Below are 27597 nucleotides of genomic sequence, written 5' to 3'. Positions count from 1 at the left end.
CATAATGACCCCCATAGTTTGGGGTTAACACTGCGAGCCTCTTGGGCCATTATTCCCACTCTCTGTGGGACACAGTCCCGGACGTGCTGCCACAATGTCCGGAGGAGGCCTGGACTAAACTCGCCCAAGACCCTGCAGAGGGTCGAGATGCGGCACGGTATTCCATCCGGTGTGGACTGGATACAACGGAATCGCTAGGCGGAGCGATGGCAACAACGGTGGTGATTCGTCGCAATGCCTGGCTGAGGTCCGCCAACTTTTCGGCTGATGTCCAAAACACCCTTATGGACATGCCGTTTGATGGCTGCCACCTCTTTGGCGAAAAGGCAGACAGTGCACTTGAGCGCTTTAAGGACTCCAGGGCTACGGCCAAGTCTTTGGGCCTGTCGGCCCGCGGCAGCAAACTTCTGCCTTCTGCTCCTTTCATGGCCAAGGAAGGGGCGCCACCTCACCTCCTGCCAGCCACAGGCCGCAGATTAACATCCAGCGCGTGGCGGACGTGGTATCCGCCGTGGTGGTGCCGGGAACAATGGCGAGGCCAGTCTACATCCACCCCTGCAGCATCCGCCTCAAAGCCCTCCTAGTCTAAGCTTTCAGGCCGACGGTACGCCAGTGGGGGGCAGGGTTCGCCATCACCTCCTCCACTAGTGCACTGTCACGTCAGACAGGTGGGTGTTGCAGATGGTCCGAAGGGCCTACTCCCTCCCCTTCGAGGGACAACTTGAATCTTCTGTGAGAGGAAGTTACGGCCCTCTTGGCCAAGGGGGCCATCGAGCGCGTTCCTGGGCCAGAAGTAGGTTGTGGTTGCTACTCCCACTACTTTCTAGTCCCCAAGAAGGGCAAAGGGGGCCTGCGCCCTATCTTGGGCCTGCGGAATGTCAACGGCTTCCTCTGGAATGAGAAGTTCAAGATGCTGACACTGGCTCAGGTCTTAGCTGCGCTGGACCCGGGAGACTGGCTGGTAGCGTTGGACTTGAAGGACGCTTACTTTCACATCCCTGTCCTGCCGGCCCACCGGCGTTACCTGCGGTTCACGGTGGCCACAAGCATTTTCAGTTTACCGTGCTCCCCTTCGGCCTTACCAGCGCCCCACTGGTGTTCACGAAAGTGATGGCGGTGGTCGCAGCTCATCTGCGCAGGTTAGGGGTTTCAGTCTTCCCCTACCTCGCCCCAAATAGTCGTCAGCCACCTCCAGACTACGGCCGACCCCCTGCACCTGCTGGAGTTCTCCATCAATGTGCCGAAGTCACACCTGTGTCCCTCTCAGAAGCTCCTCTTCATTGGAGCGGTTCTAGACTCGGCGCAGTTTTGGGTTTATCCTCCCGAACAGCGGGTTCGGGATATTCAGGCTCTGATTCCGATCTTTCAGCCGGTATCCCGAATCTCAGTCAGGTTGACGCTGCGTCTTCTTGGGCTGATGGCCTCCTGCATCCTTCTGGTGCATCACGCCAGGTGGCGGATGCGGGCTCTGCAGTGGGACCTGAAGTTTCAGTGAGCCCAGCATCAGGGCAACTTGTCCGACCATCTAAATAGAAAATCAAAAAATACCCTGCCAGAGTTAGATTATGGGTCCCAACAGGGGATCCTAGTGATAAAGGGAGCGGTGACACAATTCTACGTATCAGAGCCAACAGTACATCACACAAGTTCAATACACCTTTTTATGAAAATAAAGATGATTTAATAATTGAATTATAGTTCATATATGAATCCATGTAGAGACTTTAAGACAACGGTACAAAGGTTGATTTAGCATTTGGTATAATGTATGTCATGATTAAAGTTCAAGAAGAAAAATGCATTTATTCACGTCCCGCACACTTCCGCAGTCATTCACTAAGCATACACTCACTCTCAATCTCACTCACTATAATAATAATAATACAATCACACACATAACATCGTGGAGGTACACTTGGGCCTGCAGATAACAGATTTTAGAGCTGCTAGGACTAAAATAACAACATGGAGGCAAGGCAATGTGGTCAAGGTAATTTAGCAAAGACTACACTTGAGGCCATCCATGTGGATCACGCCAACGGGCGTTTCGATGCAGGGCCTATATGGGCTGCACCTTCATCAGGGCGAAGAAGACCAGGATGTGGGGACATGCACACTGTGAATAAAAGAAGTATTTGTTATATTCAGGTCATATGAGGTAATACATGTCTGGTATATACATTCAGAAATTCTAGAAGACATTTAACATGATTAATATTGCTCCAAGATACAGATGCATATATATATAAGGGGGTTTCAAAAACGTTCATATAATGGGCTAACTCAAGGTGTGTGTCTTGGCTCTGAAAACGAAGTCACTCAAAACATTTGGGTTCTTCCTCAATGGGAGGAACACATAGGGCAAAACAGGAATAAGCCTAAAGCAATATATACTGACCAGGCAGAGAACCAGTGTATTTGCAAACATGCATTCAGTTAGACATCAGAGTATCTACAACTTATGAACAAAGGGCAGCATCAAGACAGTTCGATTTTTTGGGGGAGAAAGTTTTTTCTCTTTTTTCCTTTCTTTTTTCTTACTGCTCTCTAAGGAACATAGGTGGGTACATAGAACAGTATGGTAGCCAAAGAAAAAACCAGAGTGTTGGTAGACTTTCATCCAAAAATACAGCTAAGGATCTAAAGGTTATCGACAGTAAGCAGTTTAAGAGCAATTTTGGATAGGGGGAAAGACCTTTTCACCAATAGAGTGCCTCGAGGGATACATAGTGAGGCGTAGTGCATAGGAGGGGGTCTGCTGATATAATAATAAGTGGAAAAGAGAGACTTACCACTTTTCACACTATAGATGTCTAGCGTCTTAGGGACTTCATCAGCATAGGAAAGGGTTCCTGCGTCAAAGATCAGCGATTCTCTGGAGGCGAGGATCTGGGTTTTAGCGGTCCAGTAGGTTGGTTTTTAGGAAGTTTTAGGGTTCAAAACAATCAAAAGTGCCCCGGGTATTCCTATGGATAGAGGCACAGTTTGGGTCAGCGACTGTTTATAAGAGCTCACTGGGAGTCAGCAGCGTTTAGGCCTCCTAAGCGTCAAATGCCCCAGATTCTGGGGGTTCTAATTTTACTCAGGACCTAGGTGAAGAAGTGGTTCAGGGCACATAAGGGATGGGAAAGAAATTACCTGGTGGGGCATAGGATATCACAGAGGTGTCCTTCTTCCGTATTAAATATTCGTCCAATCAGGCAGGGTCTTATGGGAGTAGGGAGCAATGTCCTGCAGGTGAGATGATAAAGCATATAGAATGAATTGTAAAGAAATAATCAGTCCGGTTCAAGGTTAGGGCTAGGTGGCTAGTAGACAATTCATGATGCTAGAAGAGGTAATAGAGGGATCTGAAAGAGACACGTTAGTGATAGATTCCTTACCTTAGAATATCCCCAGGCGTCAGACTGGATCCGGAAAATTTTGCGTAGCAGTACCCTTGCGCGTCGGTAGGCGAGACAGGGGCCATAAATCCCAACGAGGCAGGTCTGTAATCCCAGATGTAGCGAGGCAATAGTGTCTCAAATGGATCATTTATTTAAAAGCTGGATGGGTTTCCCGTCAGTATCAAGTCAAGTATAAGATCGCAGGGAACCAGGGGGGACCCTGTCGGAATTAAATAGGTAAGTTATCAACAAAGGAGCAGACACCGATAAGAGGGCAGGATACAAGATCATTGCAGAATAAGCTCTTACCCCAGGAAGACGGGGATAGGGGCACCTCTGGCAGATCAAAATATTTTAGTCATCCAACATCAGAGTGGGTTCCCGTTGAGGGGAGGGTGCATACAGGATCACAGGACGGGAGGGGAGACGATCTGTGAGAAATAAATAGATTTTAGGGTGCAGCCGGCAAAACCGACGTCAAGGGAACCGAAGCGCTGCTGCAATACAGAAAGGGGGGTGCGTTACCTGGATCATCAGAATCGGCGGCATCCTCTCTCGAAGGGAGGAGGGCAGAGAAGTGCCAGGTGGTGAGACAGCCTTTTGAAGTCTGTTCAGAGAAACAGGATCAGGTGTGTAAGAGAGGCGCGAAGCGCAAAATCAATCATGCGGCGTCTGGGAGCCATTTCCACAGGGTAGGGTGAACAACACAGAGGGCGGACAAGGGAATAAGGCAAGATCAAGGCGGCGGCCATCTTGGAACAGGTAGGGAATCAGATATGGGAGTCAAAAAATAGAACCCCTTTAGGGATTAACACCATGGGACACGTGTTAAAATCGGATGTATGACGTTACAACGCATGCTTTTACCATGCTTGCCTTTACAACACAGTTTTTACATCGCAAACCTTTACAACGCATAGCGCTTAGAGGTGCTGGATAGTGAAAAGTTTAATTTTCTATTCCAACTCCAGTCCCCTTGGACACTAGGGAAGGTGTTGGATAGAAATTTAAACTTATTCCCTATCCTAGAGCGCCCCCCAACGCAATGCGTTGTAATGGTTTGCGTTGTAATGACTGCGTTGTAATGATATTGCGTTGTAAAAGTTTTGTTGTAAAGGTCGTTCACCGTTAAAATCTGAGTAGTGGTGTCGGCCCCCTGGAGACGAGTAAGGAATCAGTTCGGAGTAGGGTAGTAGCAAATAGAGGCTCTTACAAGATCCCACAGGGCACATGTTAGGGTAAGAATCATAGCGGCGGCCATCTTGGAACGGGTGAGAACTTAAATAGAGGTTGTTGTATCTCACAGTAATCAGAAAATCTGAGCTCTTTTAGGGCAGATAGCCCAACAGAGTATATGTAGGGAAAGGTCAAATGGTAAATAACTCACTAGGGAGAAAGATAGCGAGAATGGTAGCGGGAATCAAACCTTTCAGCTATACTGCTTTCAAGGGGGCAATGATCCTAGAGAATAGGGTTCAGAAAATGGCATTGGACAATGGACATTCTTCATTGTGGCCTTTTAATACTGAGTTGAACATAAAAATCCAGAAAACCTCTCTTTTCCTGCGGAGGTTGACGGGATCAACTCCTTCTGGTGCATCACGCCAGGTGGCGGATGCGGGCTCTGCAATGGGACCTGAAGTTTCAGTGACCCAACATCAGGGCAACTTGCCCGACCATGTCTTGATCTTGGAGGGTACTGCAAGACAGTTGCAGTGGTGGCTCACGGACCACAATTGGGTCAGCGGCAGATCCCTCTCCCTACCCCAACCGGAGCACGTAGTTGTGACGGACGCGTCCCTCCAACGCTGGGGGGGACACATGGAAGAGGAGATCAGAGGCCTCTGGTCTCCGGCAGAGTCCCGGCTCCACATCAACCTTCTGGAGCTGTGGGCGATCCGTTTTGCACTGAAGGCAAGGGGAGTGTAGTGCAGGTGTTTACCGACAACACCACCGCCATGTGGTACTGCAACAAACAGGGTGGGTGGGGTCGTGGACCCTATGCCAGGAGGCTCTGCGCCTCTGGCAGTGACTGGAAGATCAGGGCGTGACCCTGGTGGTTCAACACCTGGCAGGTTCTCTGAATGCCAGGGCAGACAAACTCAGCCGTTGGTGCATGATGGATCACGAATGGCGTCTGAACTCAGACGTGTCGCAAGGCCTCTTTCAGCAGTGGGGAGAGCCTTGGTTAGATCTATTCGCCACAGAAGAGAACGCGCAATATCATCAGTTCTGCACGGTGGAACTTCCAGGCGGCACTCGCTTGGAGACGCTTTTCGTCGCAAGTGGCGATGCGGTCTGTTGTACGCCTTTCCGCCTATACCACTTCTGCCCAGAGTGCTGAAGAAGATCAGGCGCGACCGGGCCCAAGTCATCCTTGTGGCTCTGGACTCGGCACGAAGATACTGGTATCCCGAGCTACTCAGCATGTCTGTCGATCCCCCGATTCGTCTGCCTCTTCAGGAGAACCTTCTGTCACAGCAGCGGGGGACGGTCCTCCACCCAAACGTGTCCAGTCTCCACTTACATGCGTGGAGATTGAGCGGCGGCAGTTGAGGCCATTTGACTAACCTCCTGAAGTCTGTAATGTGATTCTGGCAGCCTGGTGTCCCTCCACAAAATCGGTATATGCTTGCAGGTGGAACAAATTTGTGGCATGGCGCACAGCAAAGGCTGTGGATCCCCTTTCTGCCCCTCTTTCAGAGGTTCTCCTCTTTCTTCTTTCTCTTGCCCAGCAGGGCTCTTCTCTGGGCACTTTGAAGGGCTAACTCTCTGCCATTTCCGCCTTCTTAAGGCTCCCTGATCAGCCCTCTTTGTTCCAGTCACCAGTTGTAAATAGGTTTTTGAAGGGCATCACTCATATGTTCCCTCCTGTTCCAATCGTGATGTCTCAGTGGGACTTGAACCTTGTTCTGCCTTATCTGATGTGCGCTCCCTTCGAGCCACTTCATAACTGTCCTTTTCATCTCCTTACTCTTAAGACTTCATTTCTGGTTGCCATCACCTCTGCCAGGAGAGTGAGTGAGCTCCAGGCTCTTTCTTCTCAACTTCCGTTCCTTTCTGTCCATCCGGACAAAGTTGTGTTGCGGACGCGACCCTCTTTCCTGCCCAAGGTAGTCCCAGCTTTCCACATCGGGCAGCCCATCACCTTGCCCACCTTCTTTCTGCCTCAGCATCCCTCGAAAGAGGAAGAGAGGCTCCTCCGTCTGGACCCAAAACGTGCGCTCTCATTCTATCTGGATCGCACACGCCAGTTCCGGGTGGATGATCAACTCTTTGTTGGTTACGTGGGCGCTAAGAAGGGTCGGGCGGTGCACAAGCGGACCATGTCTCGATAGGTCATCTTGTGCATCAAGGCTTGTTACTCTCTGGCTAGAAAGGAGGCTACGTGCCCATTTCACTCGGGCCACGGCGGCTACTACTGCCCTGGGTCGGGGAGTCCCCTTGCAGGACATCTGTCAAACAGCTACGTGGGCCTCGCTGCACACGTTCGCAAGACACTGCTGCCTGGACAGCCAAGTCCGGAGAGATGGCTTTTTCGGCCGTTCCATTCTCCAGGACTTTCTTGTGTTATCATTGGTTCGCAGACCCATCACAAGGTTGGTATTGCTGGGGTATCTATTCTAAGGTAAGGAATCTAATACTAACCTGTTTCTTTCAGATGCACAAGTTACTTACCTTCCGTAATGATATATCTGCATGAAACAGTGGTTAGTATTAGATTCCTTACTGCCCCACCCATCCTCCCCGTTCTGCGAACCGATATCTAGGGTTAAGGTCATCTCCTTTCAGGGCCCTAGTTTCATGGCACCAGGGTTGGTTTTTATCATGGCTCTGTGTTTCTGGCGCAGAAAAGCTGTGTATAAGAACTGACGTCAGCGCGTGAGGGCGGCGTCTAAGTACTCCGGCGACGTCATCCCGGCGCCAACAACGCCAGACGCGGAGCCGCAGACAACGCCTACCGACGCGCAAGGGTACTGCTACGCAAAGGTTTTCGGATCCAGTCTGACGCCTGGGGATATTCTAAGGTAAGGAATCTAATACTAACTACTGTTTCTAACAGATATATTGTTACCGAAGGTAAGTAACTTGTGCGTTCTAATCCAAGCTACCTTAACAATTTCATTTGTTGTTACATATTTGCAATAATGTAGTTGACATATGGTTCTTTTTGGTACATGCATTTACTTTAATGATAAATTAATAATTTATCGTAAAATATTCTGTTCTTTTTGTCTTCTCAGATAGTGGCATCTTTTCAACTTATATACCTCGACAGAAACGTACACTGTGTGGAAAATTATCTTCAGCTTTCACACGAGCATTTACAAAAAAGTAATCTAATAAGAGACATAATTAAAACATAAAAACAGTTTAAGAAACTATTCAGTCAATGTTACCATCTGAATAATGTATTTTGTGTTCAAAGTAATATTGTTGCATATTTCAACATAAATAAAACTTTAAAAATAAATCTTACAGAGATGTGAGTCAATACTGGAAAATGCCAAATTTTTGCAATAAATCTCTAAGAACTCGATTAGTGTCGGCTTGGATATTTATCTTACCCACTATATTCTGATACCGCTAGAATCTGAATATATCGCGAGCGATGAATAGCAATAAGTTACAATTACTGCCGTAGAAATGAAGCATAACATGGATGTTGGTGTCAGCTCACCGAAATCCCCAGGTCCTGCTTTTCAAGCGACATTTTTGCACCTGTAAGTTTTGGTTGATTTTACCTTCCAAAATATATGCGTGGAGTATGAAGCTTATTGTACAACTCATAATTGTGAAATGGGCGGTAACAAGAGTTATGGTTCATATCGCAATTTATCGAGCCAACCATTTTTGAGGCCTAAGAATTCTTTTTGCATTTGTTGAAATTCTTAATATTAATTAATTGCTGTCCGAATATTATATGGTGCTTTATGAAATTTACCAATATTTTCACTCTCTGCCCAAAAATCACACACATAAATATATATATATATATATATATATATATATATATATATATATATATTATATATACCCTTTGTCATACATTATACGGATATTGCAAGTCACAGAGGACTTCCATGTCCACATTGACGAAAAGTCAAAGGCCAAGTTCCTTTATAAGGTTATGGAACTGTGAAGTGACTTGACATATCCTTATCACGTATGGCAGGAAGCACTTTATTCCTTATAATTCCATCATCTTTACACAAACCACTTAGGGGCATATTATCTAGGAAGTGGCGGTGAGAGGTGTTAGCCATTTTGGCTTAACACTTCTCATCGCCACTTCGGAAGCGCAAGGCTGCACCATATTACCAAGGATATGGTGCGACCTGGCGTTTCCCCCTGCAATGGCACTAAGGTGCTGATTTTTTTTAAAGAGAAGTGCAAGTATTTATATCCATTTATCTTTCAACAGTTTAGCGTGGAAAGTGTAAGGTTATTTATGAACCTATTTTGAAGGTTGCAATCTGATAGAGACTACTAGCCGCAGATTCCTTCACATAGAATTATCCCCAGCCGTGAGACTAGATCCGGAAACTTTCCTGCCACAGCATCCCTGTGCTCCGGTGGCGGGGCGACATCACGTGACTCCGCCCAGGCGTCGTCCCCGTACGTGACATCAGCGAGGTCAAATAAGACCCGCCCCAGCGCGCCTATGCCAATTTTTTTCCTTTTCCGCATGTAACGCAAATCCGGTCTTGATACAGGCCTTATTAAGGCCCCTTTTTCTTTCATTTCTTTTGGTGGAACAGTGTGAGAATGCCTTTGGGCTTCAAAACTTGCACGTTTTGCGGGCGTCTTATGTCGGAGACGGACCCTCACCTCATTTGTATGTGGTGTTTGGGGGCGGATCACGGCACCACAGACTGTGCGGCGTGCCAACAGTTGAAACCGAAGTCCCGGCGGGAGCGCCGGATGAAACTTCTCTCGGCGCATCTCTCCAGGTCGACGTCCTCCCCTCGGTCTGCTTCAGCGGACTGCTTCAGATACAGCTGTGGTCGTCGTCCTCGCCCTTCTCCGATGTCACATGAGCGTCCCTCACTGGTGGGTATGTGTCGCAGTTTGTCCCTGGGGGAAGGTTTCCGGCCTGCTGGGAGAGTGGACTCTCCGTGGGTGATGCGGCCTGCAGGTCGTCCTATCCACCCAAGACTCCAAATAGAGACATAAGCGGCGGCTTTGCAGGCCTGGCTGGTGTCTCCTCCTCCTTCCCCTCCTGGGATGTTGGTGGACACCTCGCCTCACGCAGGGCCCTCCGCGGCGCCGCCAGCGGTCCGGCCCCGGCATGACTGGTTCGGATCCAGGTTTGTATGATGTGGTGCTGTTGGGGTGCGGCTCCTCTGGGGCACCTCCTTTAGGCCACAGCATCTCTACCTCGCCGCCATCTCCCACAGGAGTCCCTGTGGCATCGCAGAATGTCGCCGGGGCTCGGGTCGCATCCTGAGCCCCTCTTGGTCCCTTGGCAGGGTGGTCCTGTCTAAGGCCGAGGTGATGTCGCTACGGCCCCGGCAGCAGCTGGACCATGCGGAGCCACAGGGGTCGGTGGACCCTCCTTGACCCGCTCCGGGTCAAGGCTGGGTGAGGACCCCTCGTCCCTCTCCGGCCCCTTCTCGTCCCTCCCCAATGTTGGTTGCCTCGTCGGAAGGCGCGTCTGAGGTTGAATCGTCCCTGGCACTGCCACATGGGTTGCCGAGCAATCTCCACCTCATTCTGGGCCGCGCCTGGCAGAGGGCTTTGTGTCACTCCCCAGGCCCATCTCGTTCCCCCACGCAAGTGACTGCCTCGGTAGGAGTTGGATCAGCGCCGCCGGTTTGGCCCCAGCCCCACTCCGGTCTCCACTCTGGTCTCCGGTGCAGGGTGACCTGGAGGAGCCCTGTCCAGTGACGCCGGATGGTGCCGATGTCCTGCCTCAGGCAGCGGACTCTAAGGCTCCGCGCAGGAGTCGTACCGCAGATTCGTCTTTGGACGCTCCTTCTTCTCCGGAGGCAGGCTGTATATTGGTATTGTCCTCCCCAGAGACTGGTCGCCGTGTGGTGTCTTATTCACCGGCATCCAAGGGCGGCTCCCTGCCCTTCCTGAAGCAGAGGTGTTCTTCAGAAGAGCGGCAGGTCCCTCATTCTTCGGCTCCTTCTGACTTCCAGGTCTGGCCCTTGCCTGTCCCGCTTGGCCTCAGGACGGCCGCCTTAGTTTGCAACCGTCGCCCACGGAGGAGCTGTTTTTTCATCCGCTGGGCCCTAGGGAGGCGGGTGCGGCCTTCGCTCACACGGTGTCCACGGCTGTGGGCATCCTGGGCATGGGTGACCCGGTGGCTCCCTTTCCGGCGGATCATCTATTGGAGGTTCTCCACCAGTGCTCTGGTGGGAGGGAGATTTTACAGTGTCTCTTTCCCTTCACCCCTCTGCCGCCAGTCCACTTTTGCAGACTGCTTTTCTCTCCCTGCCGCCACTGTTGACTCCGCCGTCCCGGGAGGCTCGCTGGCTGGACTCTTGGGGGGGCAACATGTTTGCCTCGACCAGCGCTGCCCTGAGGGCCCTTACCACCTTGTGTGATCTGGCTAGAGCCTCCTCCTGTTTGTGGGACTCGGCTGAGTCTCTGGGATCCGCTGCGTCCCAGGAGACTAGTCAGATGGACTTGCGACATCATGCATTGGATATCCGGGAGCTTGCGGCGTTTATTCTCCGCTCCGCTCTGGACATCTCAGAGGTGCTGGGCCGGGCCATGGCTTCCTATATCACTTTCCGTTGCCATGCTTGGCTTGGGGATGGAGTATTCCCTGAGAATATTCGGGAGCGACTCATCGACCTTCCGTTTGATGGCAGCCTGTTTTTCCATGCTCCGGCCGACTCCGCCATCCAAAGGCTCTTGGCAGGACTCTGTCCTCCTCCACCTCCTCTGCCTTATCCTCCTCCGTCCCCTCCTCAGTGACTCCTGAGTTGGGCTGATTCTGGGCCTTCTTAGGCTGGTTGTTCTGGCTGTGGAGTGTGTTTCTGGCCATTTGCAACCTTCCTTGGGACTTTGGCATTGTTGGCTGCTGGATGGCCCTTTGTTGATTATGTGTGTGTATTCTGCCGGAGTTGTGGGCAGACTCGGCCCTGAGATTAGGCCTTCTGCTTTGCTTGGGCTGCTTGTCAAGCCTTCCACTGGGGTGTTTTTTTCCCCGTAGCTCTTTGTTTTTTCCTCTGCTGCAGAAGTTCTTCCAAAGAGGGTTCCCATGGTTGGGACTTAACGTACTCAATGTGGGGTAGTGGTAGCTGTCATATGGCTTACACTCTGCTAGGAGGTTCTGGTGCCTTCGGGTGCCGGCTCTCCATGGCGTTTATGTAGGTTGTTTTTGCTTCTTGAGGTCGTGTTCGTAGTCACTCGTGGTGGTGTGCCCGGACATCTCCTCTTCTCCCTGCTCCTGTCCTGAGGTCTGGGATGATTCTATGTTCTCCCTTTCCAGGCGTCACCTACTCGGCCTTCCTGGGGCCTCGGACTGTTTTTCTTGCTCCTGGCGGCTTTTGACTGCCGGCACTGTTCTGGCTGGCAGGTTGCTCTCCATCTGGAGTGGGGTTCGCCTTTTTTTCCCTCTTTTCCTTGGGTCCTCTCGGCTTCTTCTTCCTCGCTTCCTGTTTTGGCATTGGGCGGAAGCTATGTTGCCTTGTGGGGGAGTGGGGGTGCTTCGACCTCTCCGACCTTACCCTTGTCTCCTCCGCTGTGAGTGTACGGGCCTCTTCAGTCTTCTTTCCCTCCTATTACTCTTGAATTCAGTGGGGTTCTGCTTGGGGGAGTTCCCATTGCCTGGCAGGGACGAGGTTCTACCTGGTCCACAGATATGGTCCCCTGTGGGGCCCTCTGTTCTGTATTGGCTGGTGGGATCCTTTCGCAGACTCTCCTCCCAGGAGATATTACTAGGGTATCTATTTTAGGTGAAGGAATCTGCGGCTAGTAGTCTCTATCAGCTGTATGAGTTACTTACCTTCGGTAATGATGTATTTGGTAGAGACGATTCTAGCCGCAGATTCCTTCATGGCCCGCCCTTCCTTCCCTATTCTGCGAGGACCCTTGGGTTGGTCTCTGGCACTCGCCTCCCGTTGGGGGGCTGTGTCTCCTGTGAGTTCCTTCCTTGTTCTTGATGGGTGGCTCCGTCTGGGGGCAGTTCATTCCTCCTTTGGTTCTTTGGAGGATGGGGTTCCGGTGTTCCTGTGCCCTGCTGCTCTGGCTACTCCAGGTTTGGGGGGATTCCTTTCTACCCTTGTCCTCCTGATTAAGGGTCATCTGGCCATGTCTTGCCCTTGTCTCTTGTGGATGGTTGCCCTCTATGTTTGGGTATCTTGGAGGTTTGTTGTCCCTGTCTGTCTTGGGACTGGTCCCCTTCCTTGCTCTGGATGGGGGTGGTAGGTTTACTACGTGTACCATGACTTTACGCATGTTCCTTGCCTCTGGGGCACAGGAGAGGGAGGCTGTTGATATGCTGACAGGGTGGCTGTGCAGGGCTCTGCTTGCTCTTTCTTATTCCCTGTCTTTGGGTTCTGTGGTATTGCCACTCTTCTGTGTGGTGTTGTTAGTCACCGCTTCTTTCCAATCTTTCAGCTCTTCACACACTGCTTCCATGCTTCCACAGTTTTTTATCTGGTGGTTCCGCGTTGTGGTGCGGAAAAGTTCTCCGAAGAAAACTGGCGTAGGCGCTCCGGGGCGGGTCTTATGTGACCGACGCCTGGGCGGAGTCGCGTGATGTCGCCACGCCCCCAGCACCAGGGATGCTGTGGCAGAAAAGTTTTCCAGATCCAGTCTCACACCTGGGGATAATTCTAAGTGAAGGAATCTGCAGCAAGAATCATCTCTACCAGATACATCGTTACCGAAGGTAAGTAACTCGTACATTAAGTCCTCGGTATGTAGTTGGTGTGTTGTCGCTATTTTAGAAGAGCTTGCCTAGCAACCATTAGAAATTGTCATAAATGTGTTGAAGGTCTATTTTTGGAGAGTCGGATTTGTGGAGTTAAAAGCAAAGCATGTCAGGGTGTTTGCATTTTTTTTGCTGAAAGATCATCTGGCCTGTGAACTTTGCTGGCAATAAATCATTCTTAATTTAACTGCTGCTGGAAAACCCAGTTCTGGAAGATAACAGAGAAATGTTTCTGTTCAGAAGATTGTTTAGCAGGGCAGTTTTTGGAATAAAGGCTACTCGGCTGAAGATAATCTATTTGCAATCATGGCTAATGCAAATCTATTCAGAAAAAGAAAGGCCACATTTTCTGAACAATCTTTGGAACTGCTTGTTGACAATGTCCTGGAAAACTCTGATGTTTTATTTGGTACAATCAATCAATCAATCAATCAATCAATCAATCAGTACCATTTGTAGAGCGCACTACATACCCGCTAGGGTTCCAAGGCGCTTGGGGGGGGGGGGGAGCTGTTGCTACTGGTCGAACAGCCAGATCTTGAGTTGCCTCCTGAAGGTTAGAAGGTCTTTGGTTTGTTGTAGGATGAGGGGAGGGTATTCCAGGCTGTGGAGGTGCGGTGGGAGAAGAATCTGCCTCCGGCTGTGGCTCTACAGTGGCCAGGGAGAGGTCTGCAGAGCGGGTTTCCTGTTGGGTGCGCAGAAGGAGAGTCGACTGTTGAGGTAGGCTGGGCCGGTCTTGTGAAGTGCCTTGTGTGCGTAGATCAGGAGCTTGAAGGAGATTCTTTTGTCGACAGGGAGCCAGTGCAGATTCCTGAGGTGGGGGGTGATGTGGTTGTGGCGCGGGACGTCGAGGATCAGGCATGCAGAGGCATTCTGGATTCTTTGCAGTCTGTTTATGAGCTTGGTCGGTGCTCCGGCGTAGACGGCGTTTCCGTAGTTCAGTCTGCTGCTGACTAGGGCCTGGGTGACGGTTTTTCTTGTGTCAGTCGAGATCCATCTGTAGATCTTGCGGAGCATACGGAGGGTGTTGAAGCAGGTGGAGGAGACAGCGTTGACCTGTTTGGTCATGGTGAGTTTTGAGTCGAGGATGACTCCAAGGTTGCGTGCATGGTTGGTGGGTGCGGAGGTGTCCCCAGTGAGGCGGGCCACCAGGAGTCGTCTCATGCTGAGGGGTTGGGTCCAAGGATGAGGATCTCCGTCTTGTCTGTGTTCAGCTTAAGGTGACTGTCCTCCATCCATTCGGCGACGGCCTTCATTCCCTGGTGGCGGTTGTATTTGGTGGTGAGGGGGTCCTTGGTGAGGGAGAGGATCAGTTGTGTTGTGTATTATGTTGAGGTCGTGGTGTCGGGTGATGCGTACGAGGTGCGCCATGTCGTTGTTGAACAGCGTTGGGCTGAGGGAGGAGCCCTGCGGGAATGCGCAGATGATCTCATAGGCTTAGGATCGGACTCTCTGGGTTCTGCTGGAGAGGAAGGAGGAGGTCCAGTCCAGGCCCTTGTCACGGATCCCTGCGTCGTGGAGTTGAGTGCGTAGTGTGCGGTGGCAGACAGTGTTGAAGGCGGCGGAGAGGTCCAGAAGGATGAGTGCCGCTATCTTGCCGTTGTCCAGTAAGATCCTGATGTCGTCTGTGGCGGCGATGAGGGCGGTCTCGGTGCTGTTGTTGATGCGAAATCCTGACTGGGAGGGGTCTAGGATGTTGTTGTCTTCAAGGTAGCAGGTGAGCTGGATGTTGACTATCTTCTTGATTACCTTAGCTGGGAACGGAAGCAGGTAGATGGGCCGGAGGATTTTGAGTTCGCTTGGGTCCGCCTTGGGTTTCTTCAGTAGGGCGTTGATCTTAGCGTGTTTTCAGTTATCAGGGAAGGTTGCGGTCTCGAAGGAGAGGTTGCTGATGTTGCGCAGGGGGGGGTGCGATGGAGCTGCCAGCTTTGTTGAAGATGTGGTGTGGGAAAGGGTCTGCCGGCGATCTGGAGTCGATTGTGCCCATGGTCTTGATTGTGTCTTCAATGCTCATGTAGGCCCAGGTTGTCAGGGGGTCGTGGTCGGTGGGGTAAGCTGAGTCCGGCGTGTTGGGGCCTGTTTGGGTCGTCCAGGGGTTGAGGCTGTCGTGGATGTCCCATTGTACATCTATGCACATTAAAACTGGAACCTGGGATAGTATTCTGCAAAAGATAAATGCCATCTCCACTACAAAAGGCCTTGTAATTGATATTAGAAAAAGGTGGTATGACCTGCGCAAGAAAGTGCCTGAAGATTATAGCAAGGCAAAGCTGCACGCTAAAGGGACAGGTGGTGGGTGTCCCTTATGGTGAACTAAAAGTGTTGGAGATTATGAATCCTGCTAGTTTGGAAAGACTAGATGGAATTGATACCACCCTGGAATGCACAGAAAATGAACAGCCACGTAAACTTTTCCCCTTCTCCTTTTGTTAAAATAAATGTAGGCCCTAATGAAATGTCCATTATGAGAACAAAACCTTGAATAATTTTGGTAATTTTCACGTTTCGCTTTTTAGGCAGCATTTCTTAAATTGATATATTATCCCATGTTGCATAATTAAGCATCATAAGCAGCAAATATGTAGCAGAGAACAATGCGAATGACCAGAACTCTAATGCATGCTGTTTACAGTGCATCTGTTTTTTGCATATGTATATAGCGAGCAATGCATCCTTTTAACAAAAAATTAGGCAAGCACGCAATTTGCGCTATAATCAGGGCCAGTGGAATTATGCGAGAATGCAGCTGTGTAGATTTTAGCGTAATTGTAGATTTGCCGCATTTGCCACATAATCAGTCATCTGCTGCATAATCTGCGGATTTGAACAAAAAAAATAATTGTTTCTAGCTCAAATGGTTCAAAAGTTATTGAAAATATTATACGTGTTGCTTTGCAATGGAAGGCCCTTTGCAAAACTGGACTGGTCACCATTCTGTTGCCTATGGATGTTAAACTGGTATTATTGAGGTGCAACCATGGCCTAGAGAGTTTTACCAAGTTTAACAAACATTTGCAATGCAAGAGATCTTGCATTTACGCTTTTGGCATTGTAAATGACAATGCCTTTAATTTATGTTTTGGTTTCTAAAACATAAATAAAAGGCATTATCATTTACAATGCCAATAGCTTAATCTCGCGTAAACGCAGACCTATTGCAGTGCAAATGCTTGTTGTTTCTAGCAGGCGGGTCAATGTTATTTTTGGAACCCAGCTCTGGCTTTCCAAACCAGAGCTGCCCATAAAAGTAGTGGCGTGTTTAACGAGTTATTGCAATGCATGCCTCTGGCTAAATGTTACTGAAGCCTCATAAAGGTTGCATGTGTGTTGCAGAGTTTAAAAAAAACATCTTTCTTCGATCAAGACCAGCCGAGATATGAGCCACGGAGTCCCTTCCTGTACGAGTGAGCTAAAATGGCGCCCACAGCACTATGAGACCGCACTTGGAGGAAAGGGGCCGGGTACCGCGATGCCGCTAGTCATCCTAAACACTCCGTAGCGGCCCTGCCCTCCCCCAAAGCGCAGTCCGGTCGGCTGGACCCCAGGAGAGCAGACTGGCTCGACGAATAAACTTCACTATTGGTAAGGTACAAATGTGGCCGATGGGGGAGGGGTCCGCGAGTTAGAATAGTGGCCTTCCCTGCTGCCGAGCTCTTTCTGGAGGTCTTGCTCTCGGCTGAGGGATTAGCGGACACTGCCGCTTGCTGTGCACCACTGTACAGTGTGAAAATCACCCCTCCATATCTGTGGCGATCCTGTTTTAAATGTTGATCAGGGAGCTTCTGCCTGTGCCGTCTTTGATGACTTTTCCCTATAGCCCTGAACATTCTGTGGCACTGGAACAGGGGGCCTCTGTCTCATTGGAACCAGGGGCCTCTGGTGCAGGGCTGCTCCAGCATCCCTATGGACGACACAGTAAATGGGCTGAACAAAGAGCAGAGGCAGCTCAGACTAACAATATTACAGTTCTATCAAGAGCACCTATACCCAAAAACACAAGAGATTGACCAAAAGAATGAGTTGAAGGAACTGAGGGAATTTTGGAAGAAGCTTGGCGATTTGGAGGTTCTCGGAATAACTCCTCCCGTTGAGTATGGAGGAGCCAGCATGGGATACTTGGAGCACTGTATAGTAGTGGAGGAAATGTCTTGCGCCTCCGCAACTATTGCCCTCAGCTATGGCGCTCACTCAAACCATTATATCAACCAGTTAGTTCTTGATGGTCATGAAGCCCGTAAAGAAAAATACTTGCGCAAGCTGATCAATGGAGAACATGTTGGTGCTCTTGCAATGAGCAAAGCAAATGCTGGCTCAAAGTTAATATTATGTTTCAAATGGCAACAAATTCTGGATTACCAATGGGCTTGGATTACCAATGGGCCGGAAGCCTATGTTCTGACTGTTTATGCCAAAACAGACAATAATCCTGAACAGCCAGCTCGTGGAATTTCTACATTCATTGTTGAAAAGTCGGTCCTTTATAATTGACTCTTTTAAAATACCCCTTTGAATCACCCTAAGGGAGGCCCGTCTTTGGAGACCTAGCTTCTGATAGATACATCTGCCAGTAGATTCCTCACCTTGTGAATATCCCCTTGTGTCAGCAGCATTCAGAAATTATTTTTGTAGCTTTGCGCCGACGTGGGCGACGTCACAGAGGCTCGACACCGTGCGCGACTCCGCTGACGTCACCGACTCCATAATAGGCCCACGCCGGCGTGATGACGTCAGTTTGCTTTTTTCTGCGTCGTCGACGCTAACGGTTTCTTGGGATCCTCTGTAGCTATTGGTAACTTTGTTACTGTTTGTTTCATTTCGGTGTCCTGTTTGCTTCTTTGTGTCAAGATGTCTACAAAGAAGACCAAATTCAAGCCCTGTGGGGGGTGCGGCAAGATGATGTCCATTACAGATCCACATGAGTGCTGCGTTTGGTGTTTAAGTTCAGACCACGACGTTGAGGATTGTTCATCTTGTAAGAAAATGAATCCTAAGGCTCTTCGAGAGAGGGAGGCGAAACTCCTTGTTGCAAAACTGAAAAGCAGGAAAGATAAAAAAGGTCGAGGTCACGGACTCTTCGTTCGAGTTCGAGGTCTCGCTCGAGGTCGTGCTCGAGGTCGCGCTCTTCAGTGCATGCTTCGAAGTAATCGAGGAATAGGTCTATGAGTCTAGACATCACTCTGGGAAGGACTCGGGCTCGAAGCCAAAGTCGCAGGTGAAGTTGATTCGAAAGGACGTGGAGGCTCCGGCTACGGAGGTTCAGGTGTCCGAAGGTGAGGCGTCACCTGTGAATTCGCCCGATCAGTCACCAAAGCCGTTGTCGAATCCTTCTCTGGCTCCTGTTCATTCATCTGACCATGAGGGTGAGAGAGATGAAGAAGATGGAGTAGAAGTGGAGGCTATGTTGCCTGCGGGTTCGTCGACCCCGGTGCACCAGCCTGAGGTGGAAGTTGAAGCTGAGAAGACTCCGATTCCTCAAGAGCAGCCTGTTGGCTCATACCCACCTTTTCCTACTCTAGGTCAGGACCCTAGTCAGTTCCTGAATGCTATGTATGGTATGTATTCAAGAGCTATGTTCCCCTCTGGTGCACCGGTTGGTCCCACGGGTCCATTAGCATTTAATCTTGGTATTCCCCAGTCTTATGCTCCTGCGCCTTTCATAAAAAAGGGAAATGCATTTGTTCGTATTATTTTCTCATATTCCTTTACACATTTAGCGTGTATGTTTTTTATACACTTGACACGTTTTTGTAAGCTGAGAGTATTTTTAACATTTGGTGTTTAATGCTTATTCAGTTATTGTAACGGAGATTCTGGGATTGAGTCATTTTCATTCCAATTCACAGGTTTCAATCACTGTTGAAATGGGTTATGGGAGTGTTCGTTTTCGCTCGACTGAGCATTGTGAACGCAAGAGGCCACGGGGTGCGGAGCTAATTAATGATGATTTAGCACACATGTGCGCGTGGGACTTAAAGGAGAGCATGATGGGCGGTGGGTTTAATCACTTTTGCTTCACATGCAAGAAGACATGTATATCTGAAGCCACTGGGTTTGGCAGCAAGGTAAAGGGAATTTCATCGTATTTTAAAAATGTTAGAACAACATGGGCCAAGGGGAGAGCATTTGGATGATATTGTGTCTATTATTTCTGTAACAGTTTCTGGGTGAACTAACAGGATGTATTAGCGGGAAAAGCTTTGGATTTTATGTTTTTAGAGCATTAGGGTTAAAATGTGGATTTCACAGCATTTTGTTGAATCACATATGGGCATTGATGAGAGGAATGCAGTAGAGGGTGGGTTAGGTTAATTAGTGTTTCATGATGAGGTTTTGTCCATACTGTTATATTTTCAGTTAGATTATAATTTGCGCTTCAGTCTGATTGTTTATACAGCTCTTTTTGATCAATTACAGTGATCAATGACAGTGCCCCTGAGGAAGAACTTAGAAGAGTTCGAAATGCATTGGGCTTTTACTGTGCTGGCTCGAAGGAATGTTAAAGCACGCATCATTGTTTAAGCAAGTTTGGCGACATATGATATTTGAAAATGCAGATTAAACATTCTAGCACCATCTGGCTGTCTCCGGAGTGACTTGATAAACTGGGATTATTTGGATTACTATACTGGTGTACTATGGATTAATATTGATTATTGGAAGAAACATGGTTCATGCTGGAAAAAGTTTCCTCATTGTCGCTGTGCAGCAGCAGGGGCACGGATGTTGCCCCTTTGGAAGTACCCGCGCCTTTCATGCCATTTATGCCGGCTCCGACGCCGCTTTGGCTTTTCTCAGCGACGCCGAAGCCTTCGACGCCGAAGCCTTCGATGCCAAGGACTTCGACTCCGGCACCCTCGACGCCGATGCCGAATCCGAACCGACCTCGTGTTCAGCGGTCTGGTCCACCGGCCTCGGGATCGACGTCAGTTCCGGCTCCAACGGAGTCAATTCCGGATCTGTCGACTTCATTCATGAAGGAGAGGTCGAGACGTGAGGCCCAGAGGCTTCTGGAAGAGCGGAGGTATCGTGAGGCAGAAATGGAGGGTGAGCTGCCGGATTCAGAAGATCTTTTCGATGATCTGGCAGAGGCTAGTGGTCTTGAACTGTCCCCTGATTGGGATTTGGCCTCTGTTTCTGGCGCCCCTTCTAAGGATGTTACACCTTATCATGTGGTTATAAGGAAGGCTGCAGACTTGTTAAACTTAACACTACCTACTGCAGAGTATAAGGCTAATATACTGACTGAAGTCTTACATTCGCCTACCTCTGTGGTCGAGCCTATGCTCCCATTTAATGATGCTTTGGCGGAGCCTATATCAGAAGTTTGGAAAAGACCTCTTACAGCCCGACTGTTTCAAAGGCAGTTGCAAGGAGATACAGGGTGGCGCCTGGTAACCCAGACTTTTTATCTACACATCCCTTGCCAGAGAGCTTGGTTGTGCAAGCGGCCTGCTCAAAGAAATCTGTGGGCGCTTTTCCTCAGGTTCCTGGGGATAAGGAATCAAAAAAGCAGGACCAAGCAGCTAAAAAAGACTTCTCCTCAGCTAGCATGGTGCTCAAATTGACTAATGCTACTTGTCTTATGGTACAAAAGGGGTGGTGATGGACGGAGCATCTGAATCAATCAAACACTCACACCCAGTCAAATGATTTGGGTTTAATCCATCACCGTTCTTTAGCCCACTCTGCCACCCCAGTTCAGACATGGCCATATGCAAATCAGTCTGACCCGGTACCTCATGGGAACAGTCCAGCCCGAACTGCCAAGCCATGTCTTCCCTGGAACAGAAACAAGCTTCCGAGGACCGGTTTCTGGCATTCCAGCCGTCTTCAGCCCGGCTTGCTTGAATCCAGTGGCAAAGTGAGCAAGGGACTCACATCTGAGCATACCCTGCCACAGTAATGGCGGCCAAAAGCGGTACAAAAGGGGGTGGTGATGGACGGAGCATCTGAATCAATCAAACACTCACACCCAGTCAAAAGATCTGGGTTTAATCCATCACCGTTCTTTAGCCCACTCTGCCACCCCAGTTCACCACTTGTCTTATGGGACGCTATATCCATGCGTTGATGGATTCAGTTAAACAGTTGGTTCCGAAACTTCCTGAGGGTGATAGGAAGGATTTTCAAGAGGTAAACACGGATACACAGGCTGCCGCAAGACAGGTCATTCAGAGTGGTCTAAACACTGCTGACTCGGTGTCTAGAGTGATGGGTTTTTCAGCGGCCACGAGGAGAGCGGCATGGCTTAAATCCTCTGAATTCTCTGTGGATGTCCAAGCAGCTTTGATGGATTTGCCCTTTGATGGGTCTGGATTGTTTGGTAAGAAGGCTGATGCTGCTTTAGGAAGATTCAAGGACAGCAGAGCGACAGCGAGATCTTTGGGCCTTCAGTCCAGAGGTTCTACAGTGAAGAGGTTCAGAGGTTTTGGCAGGTCTTCCTTTCGAAGTTACAGACAGCTACAACAACAGCAGCAGCAAAATACGCTGTACAAGTCGTATAGAGGCAGGCAAAAGGCTCGTCCTAGGGGTTGTCAGGCCTCCTCCTCCTCCTCTACCTCTTCCCAACCCCCTGCCACAACAGCAAAGCAGCCCTAGATCCACCATTCCGGATCAAGTGGGCCCAGTGGGGGGCCGGCTTACCCATTTTCTACGTGATTGGGAATTCATAACATCAGCTCTTTGGGTTCTCAATCTCGTGGAGAATGGGTATGCTCTTCCCTTTCGGGATTTTCCCCCCAATTACCCTCCTTGCCAAGGTTTTTGTGAGGAGGACCACCTGCTACTCTTGCAGGATGAAGTCCTGGCTTTGTTCGGAAAAGGTGCAATAGAGGTGGTTCCAGAGCAGGAGAGGGGTCAGGGGTGCTACTCCCAGTATTTTCTGATCCCCATAAAGGATGGCAGACTTCGTCCAATTCTGGATCTCAGGATCTTGAACCTTTACCTGAAGCAGGAGAAGTTCAAGATGCTCACCCTTTGTTAGGGTTTGTGCACAGCAAAGAGCATGTCTCCTCTCATTGCACTAGTGGTCTCTGTAATAGCTCTCTTTAAACATACTAATGAAAGCCTTTCTTGTTATCTCAGCCCCTCCCTAAGACTTCTGTGTATGTTGCTCAATGTATTCACAAGTTTGGACATTGCTGTCTTGTTTGCACATTGGACCTTGCTTTTACCAAGGCTTATTTAGAAAACATTGGACCTTGCTTTTACCAAGGCTTATTTAGAACACACCTCCCTAGGCCATGTGTTACTTCAACTCATTAGCATAATAACTGAAGCTCTGCACACCTGCTTGTGAGCACCACACCCAGTTCTTCGAACCACACCCAGTTCTTCGAACCACACCCAGCCCTGTCTATAAAAGGCAGCCCATGAGCCTCACCCAGTGCTTGTGCTCGTCTACCTCCCACTTACCTGAGAACAGATCCTTCGGTGCTGGCACTCCTGCTCTCTCCAGACCTTCATTGACTTCAACGGGCACGGCTTCTGGCTCTTCCTTCTTCTGGTTTCCGGCTACTTCTTGCCTCAGCCCCTCTTCTGCACACTGCAATCGACCTGCAAAAGAGAAAGAGGTCAAGGTCAGACTGATCAGTATCCCTTTTCAGCAACAAGTAAGTGCAAAACCTTTTATTACCTGAAAGAACTTTATCTGCGATTTCTGGATTCATGTAAAGACAATTTGGAACAAGATATCTCCCACGAACTTTGTGGTTCAAACCCTTTGTTACAAGAATACTTTGTGGAACTATGTGAAATAAACATTGTTTTACATGGAACTTTTTTAAGAATCGAACAGAGGAAACCATTGACAGCAAGGCAAACAGTAAATCAAGGACTTGCACAAATTACCTACTGTATTTTTATTTAAAAGTACAGTATTTGTTTTATAAAAAGTCTGGAAATGTGTGAAAAGTGAGTTTGTTATTAAGAAATTAGGCTTTAGTTATATTAAGGTGAATGTTAGACATTGGTAATTCTGATAATGATAATCATTTGATTTTACAGAAGTTTTACAGTAATAGAAAGCACATCCCAGAACAGTAACACATTCCAAACCTGGAAGCTTGAGACCAGGATCCAAGAGGTACTTTTAGAAGAGAATTTCTAATAAGAATAAGGTTTAGTCAGGAACACATTTAGGGATAGGTTGCACTTATCTGTTCTTTGTTTATGTTTCATTATGCACCAGTTTCTACAGAAGTCAGAGAGGGTCGCAGATTTTAGCAGCTCTTCTACAGTGGAAACGAAAGAACGGTGTTGTCTCTCTTTTTTTATTGTATCCACTTCCCCCCTTCCCTTGAGTTTCTGGTTCTTAGTGCACTGTTTTAAAACTAGTGTGCTGGAACAAGCAGTTTCAGGGTGGGGTCGGACTGTCTTCAACCTCCATCAGAACTGAACAGAAACCCAGGTGAGCTGGGCTTTGACAAAAGCACGAGCCTTTAAAATATTCAGTTCTGTTGGACGATGAATGCCGGGGAAGAAACAGAGGGCATTGATGCCACGGATATGGCGCAGGCCCTAAACGAGGACTTGGCCCCTAATGAATCAGTGTCTGGCATCTTGTAACATATGCAAGAGGAAATAGAGAAATTAAAGTTGGAAAACACCTTTTTAAAACAGGATTTAAGCAGGTATAAACCTAGGGAATCTCAGTGGAACACAGCTATCTGAAAGAGACACGTTAGTGATAGATTTCTTACCTTAGAATATTCCCAGGCGTCAGACTGGATCCGGAAATTTTTGCATAGCAATACCCCTGCGCGTCGGTAGGCGTCGTCTGCGGCTTCGCGTCCGTCGTCGGCGTCGTTAGCGCCGGAATAACGTTGTCGGAGTACTTAGACGCCGCCCATGCGCGCTGACGTCAGTTCTTTTTTCCGCGCCAGCTAGTGCAGATCCGGAGAAGCTCTACCCCCAGTAATTTTTTGACTGAACTTTTGATCTTTTTGATCATTCTCTTTCTTCGAGTCTTCGACTCTATCGGTGCCGGTAGGGATGCCCGGGTTCAAACCCTGCTCGAAGTGCGACCGACTGATGTCGGTCACAGACCCCCATCGCCGGTGCCTGAAGTGCCTAGGCCTCGATCACGGCGACCGCACCTGCTCCGACTGCCTGGCCCTGACGTCGAAGGCTAGGCGGGAGCGGTCCCGCAAGCGGCTCGAGCTCCGGCAGTCGGCCTCGCGCCACTCCAGGTCCCGGTGTCCCGGTCCCACGGGAGGTCAAGGGACAGGTCGCGAGGTCAGAGTCATCGCAGCTCCGGGAGTGGACACCGGTCGTCAGGCTCCAAGTCCTCAGGTAAGAGGCATGAAAAGTCGGAGAGACGTCATCGTTATTCCGACCCACCCCGACGCTCGCACGATGCGGCCAGGGGATCGGGCGACACCGCCCACGCGGCTCCGCGGGAGTCGCAACCGTCACCGCCTGCCCCACACCTTTGGGTCTCTGGGCACGGCGCAACGCCGGAGGAGATCGAGCGGTACCTCATGGCCATGAGGTCCCTCCCTCCTCAGTCGGGTTCCGTGGCGCCTTTGGGCCCAACGGTCCCGACTGGAGGCCCTAGCGGGTCGACCTCACGACCTCACCGGCACCTGCCCCACGGGTGTCGCCCCCGGCGCCCACTGTGGACGCCGTCCCCAATAATCCCTACGTCCGACTCTGGCGCCAGAACGGCGCCGCTGGGTTTGCTTCCGACGGCGTTTGGAGATTTTTATTTCCATGAGGAGGCCCCGTCTACTAAACCTTTTTTACAGGTAACGGGTGACGAGGAGGATTGGGAGGGGTCTGAGGACCCTCTGGCACTGGAGTTTCAGTCTCAACAGGACTGGACATATGGGCTTGGGGAGGACAGTGGTCTTAACACATCGCCAGACACTGGATTTGCCTCCCCTCCGACTGTGGCTTTGGAGGAGGGGTCTACATATAGTGTAGTGTTGACGAAGGCAGCCAAGGGCTTACACCTTGAGCTCCCCGTCGCGGCTGTGAGGATTAACCTCCTCACTGAGGTCCTCAAACCGCAGTCAAGCTCCAGCGAGCCTCTGCTGCCGTTCAATGAGGCCTTATGTGACGTTCTTGTGGGCACTTGGTTCAAACCCGCCACAGGCCCGCCTGTGGATGGGAACGTGGCCAGACGCTACCGCCCGCTACCGCCCGGCCCCGGGCGACCCTTGCTTTTTGTCCACCCATCCCACCCCGAGAGCCTGGTCATCCAGGCCTCCAATTCCCAGACCGCATTCCCGTCGGACCCGCCCGAACGGGAATCCAAGAGATACGAACAGTTTGGGAAGAAGGTGTTCTCGTCTGTAAGCTTAGGGCTGCGGTCTGTCAATACCGCCTGTCTCTTGAGCCGCTACACCCACACTCTGTGGGACGCGGCTGCGGACGTGCTGCCACAATGTCCAGAGGAGGTCCGGGCTAAACTCGCCCAAACCCTTGCGGAGGGCCGAGATGCAGCGCGTTATTCCATCCGGTGTGGGCTGGATACAACGGACTCACTGGGCAGGGCAATGGCAACGACGGTGGCGGTTCAACGCCACGCCTGGTTGAGGTCCGCCAGCTTCTCGGCCGATGTCCAGGCCACACTTCTGGACATGCCGTTCGATGGCCGTCGCCTCTTCGGCGACAAGGCAGACCATGCGCTGAAAAGTTTTAAGGACTCCAGGGCTACGGCCAAGTCCTTGGGCCTCTCGGCCCCACGCCCAAAAACGGGTGCCTTTCGCTCCTTTCGTAGCCAAGGAAGGGGCGCCCCCACACATGCTGCCAGCCACGGGCCGCAAAATGTTCAACAGCGCGGTGGCAGCCGTGGAAACCGCCGTGGCGGCGGTAGGGGACAACGGCGAGGCCAGTCCACACCTCCCTCCACAGCACCCGCCTCAAAACCTTCCTAGTCCGAGTTTTCAGGCCCATGTGACGCCTGTGGGAGGCAGGGTTCGCCATCACCTCTCCCACTGGCGCACTATCACATCGTACAGGTGGGTGCTGCAGATCGTCCGAAGGGGCTTCTCCCTCCCCTTCGAGGCGACCCCTCCATCCATGCCACCGCAATGCCACCACGTGTCGGGGGATCACTTGCAACTTCTGCAAGAGGAAGTATCGGCCCTCTTGGCTAAGGGGGCCATCGAGCGCGTTCCTGGGCCAGAAGTAGGGTGTGGATGTTACTCCCACTACTTTCTGGTACCCAAGAAGGGCAAAGGGGGCCTACGCCCTATCTTGGACCTGCGGAACGTCGACGACTTCCTCCGGAAGGAGAAGTTCAAGATGCTGACTTTGGCTCAGGTCCTAGCTGCCCTGGACCCGGAAGACTGGCTGGTAGCGTTGGACTTGCAGGACGCTTATTTGCACATCCCCGTCCTGCCGGCCCACAGGCGTTACCTGCGGTTCACGGTAGGCCAAGAGCACTTTCAGTTTACCGTGCTCCCCTTTGGCCTTACCAGCGCCCCACGGGTGTTCACGAAGGTGATGGCGGTGGTCGCAGCTCATCTGCGCAGGTTAAGGGTGTCAGTCTTCCCCTACCTAGACGACTGGTTGTTGAAGGCGGGCTCGCCCCAGACAGTCATCAGCCACCTCCAGACTACGGCCGACCTCCTGCATTTGCTGGGGTTCTCCATCAATGTGCCGAAGTCGCACCTGTGTCCCTCTCAGAAGCTCCTCTTCATCGGAGCGGTTCTCGAGTCGGCGCAGTTTCGGGTTTACCCTCCCGAACAGCGGGTTCAGGATATACAGGCTCTGATTCCCATCTTTCAGCCGTTATCCCGAGTCTCGGTCAGGTTGACGCTGTGGCTTTTGGGGCTGATGGCCTCCTGCATCCTTCTGGTGCATCACGCCAGGTGGCGGATGCGGGCTATTCAGTGGGACCTGAAGTTTCAGTGGGACCTGTCCTGTTCAGCATCAGGGCAACCTGTCTGATCATGTCTTGATCTCGGAGGGCACTGCGAGACAACTGCAGTGGTGGCTCACGGATCGCGACTGGGTCAGTGGCAGATCCCTCTCTCTACCCTACCCGGAGCACATGGTTGTGACGGATGCGCGTCCCTCCAGGGCTGGGGAGGCCACATGGAAGAGGCGGAGATCAGAGGCCTCTGGTCTCCGGCGGAGCCCCGGCTCCATATCAACCTTCTGGAGCTGCGGGCGATTCGTCTAGCACTGAAGGCATTCCTCCCCTCTGTCCGGGGGAGTGTAGTGCAGGTGTTCACGGACAACACCACCGCCATGTGGTACTGCAACAAACAAGGCGGGGTGGGGTGTGGACCCTATGCCAGGAGGCTCTGAGCCTCTGGCAGTGGCTGGAACATCAGGTAGTGACCCTGGTGGTTCAACACCTGC

General features: G+C 50.6%; 1 protein-coding gene and 1 pseudogene across 1 annotated transcript in view; both read left to right on the top strand.

The window, feature by feature from the left end:
* LOC147697156 (uncharacterized) overlaps positions 1-7763 on the top strand; it is a 1724744-nt gene extending 1716981 nt beyond the window's left edge. The window contains exon 12 of the mRNA XM_086936112.1: positions 7631-7763. Within this exon, the coding sequence (XP_086792238.1) occupies positions 7631-7725 (95 nt within the window). The 3' untranslated portion in view covers positions 7726-7763. The remainder of the gene's footprint in view (positions 1-7630) is intronic.
* A 9421-nt stretch (positions 7764-17184) lies between these two features.
* On the top strand, positions 17185-17769 carry LOC147697155 (isovaleryl-CoA dehydrogenase, mitochondrial pseudogene; annotated as a pseudogene).
* The last annotated feature ends 9828 nt before the right edge of the window (positions 17770-27597 follow it).

Source organism: Lissotriton vulgaris, chromosome 8 (assembly GCF_964263255.1).
Source record: "Lissotriton vulgaris chromosome 8, aLisVul1.2, whole genome shotgun sequence".
In the NCBI taxonomy this organism is placed as follows: Eukaryota; Metazoa; Chordata; class Amphibia; order Caudata; family Salamandridae; genus Lissotriton; species Lissotriton vulgaris.
This window is presented reverse-complemented; position numbering and strand designations above follow the sequence as displayed.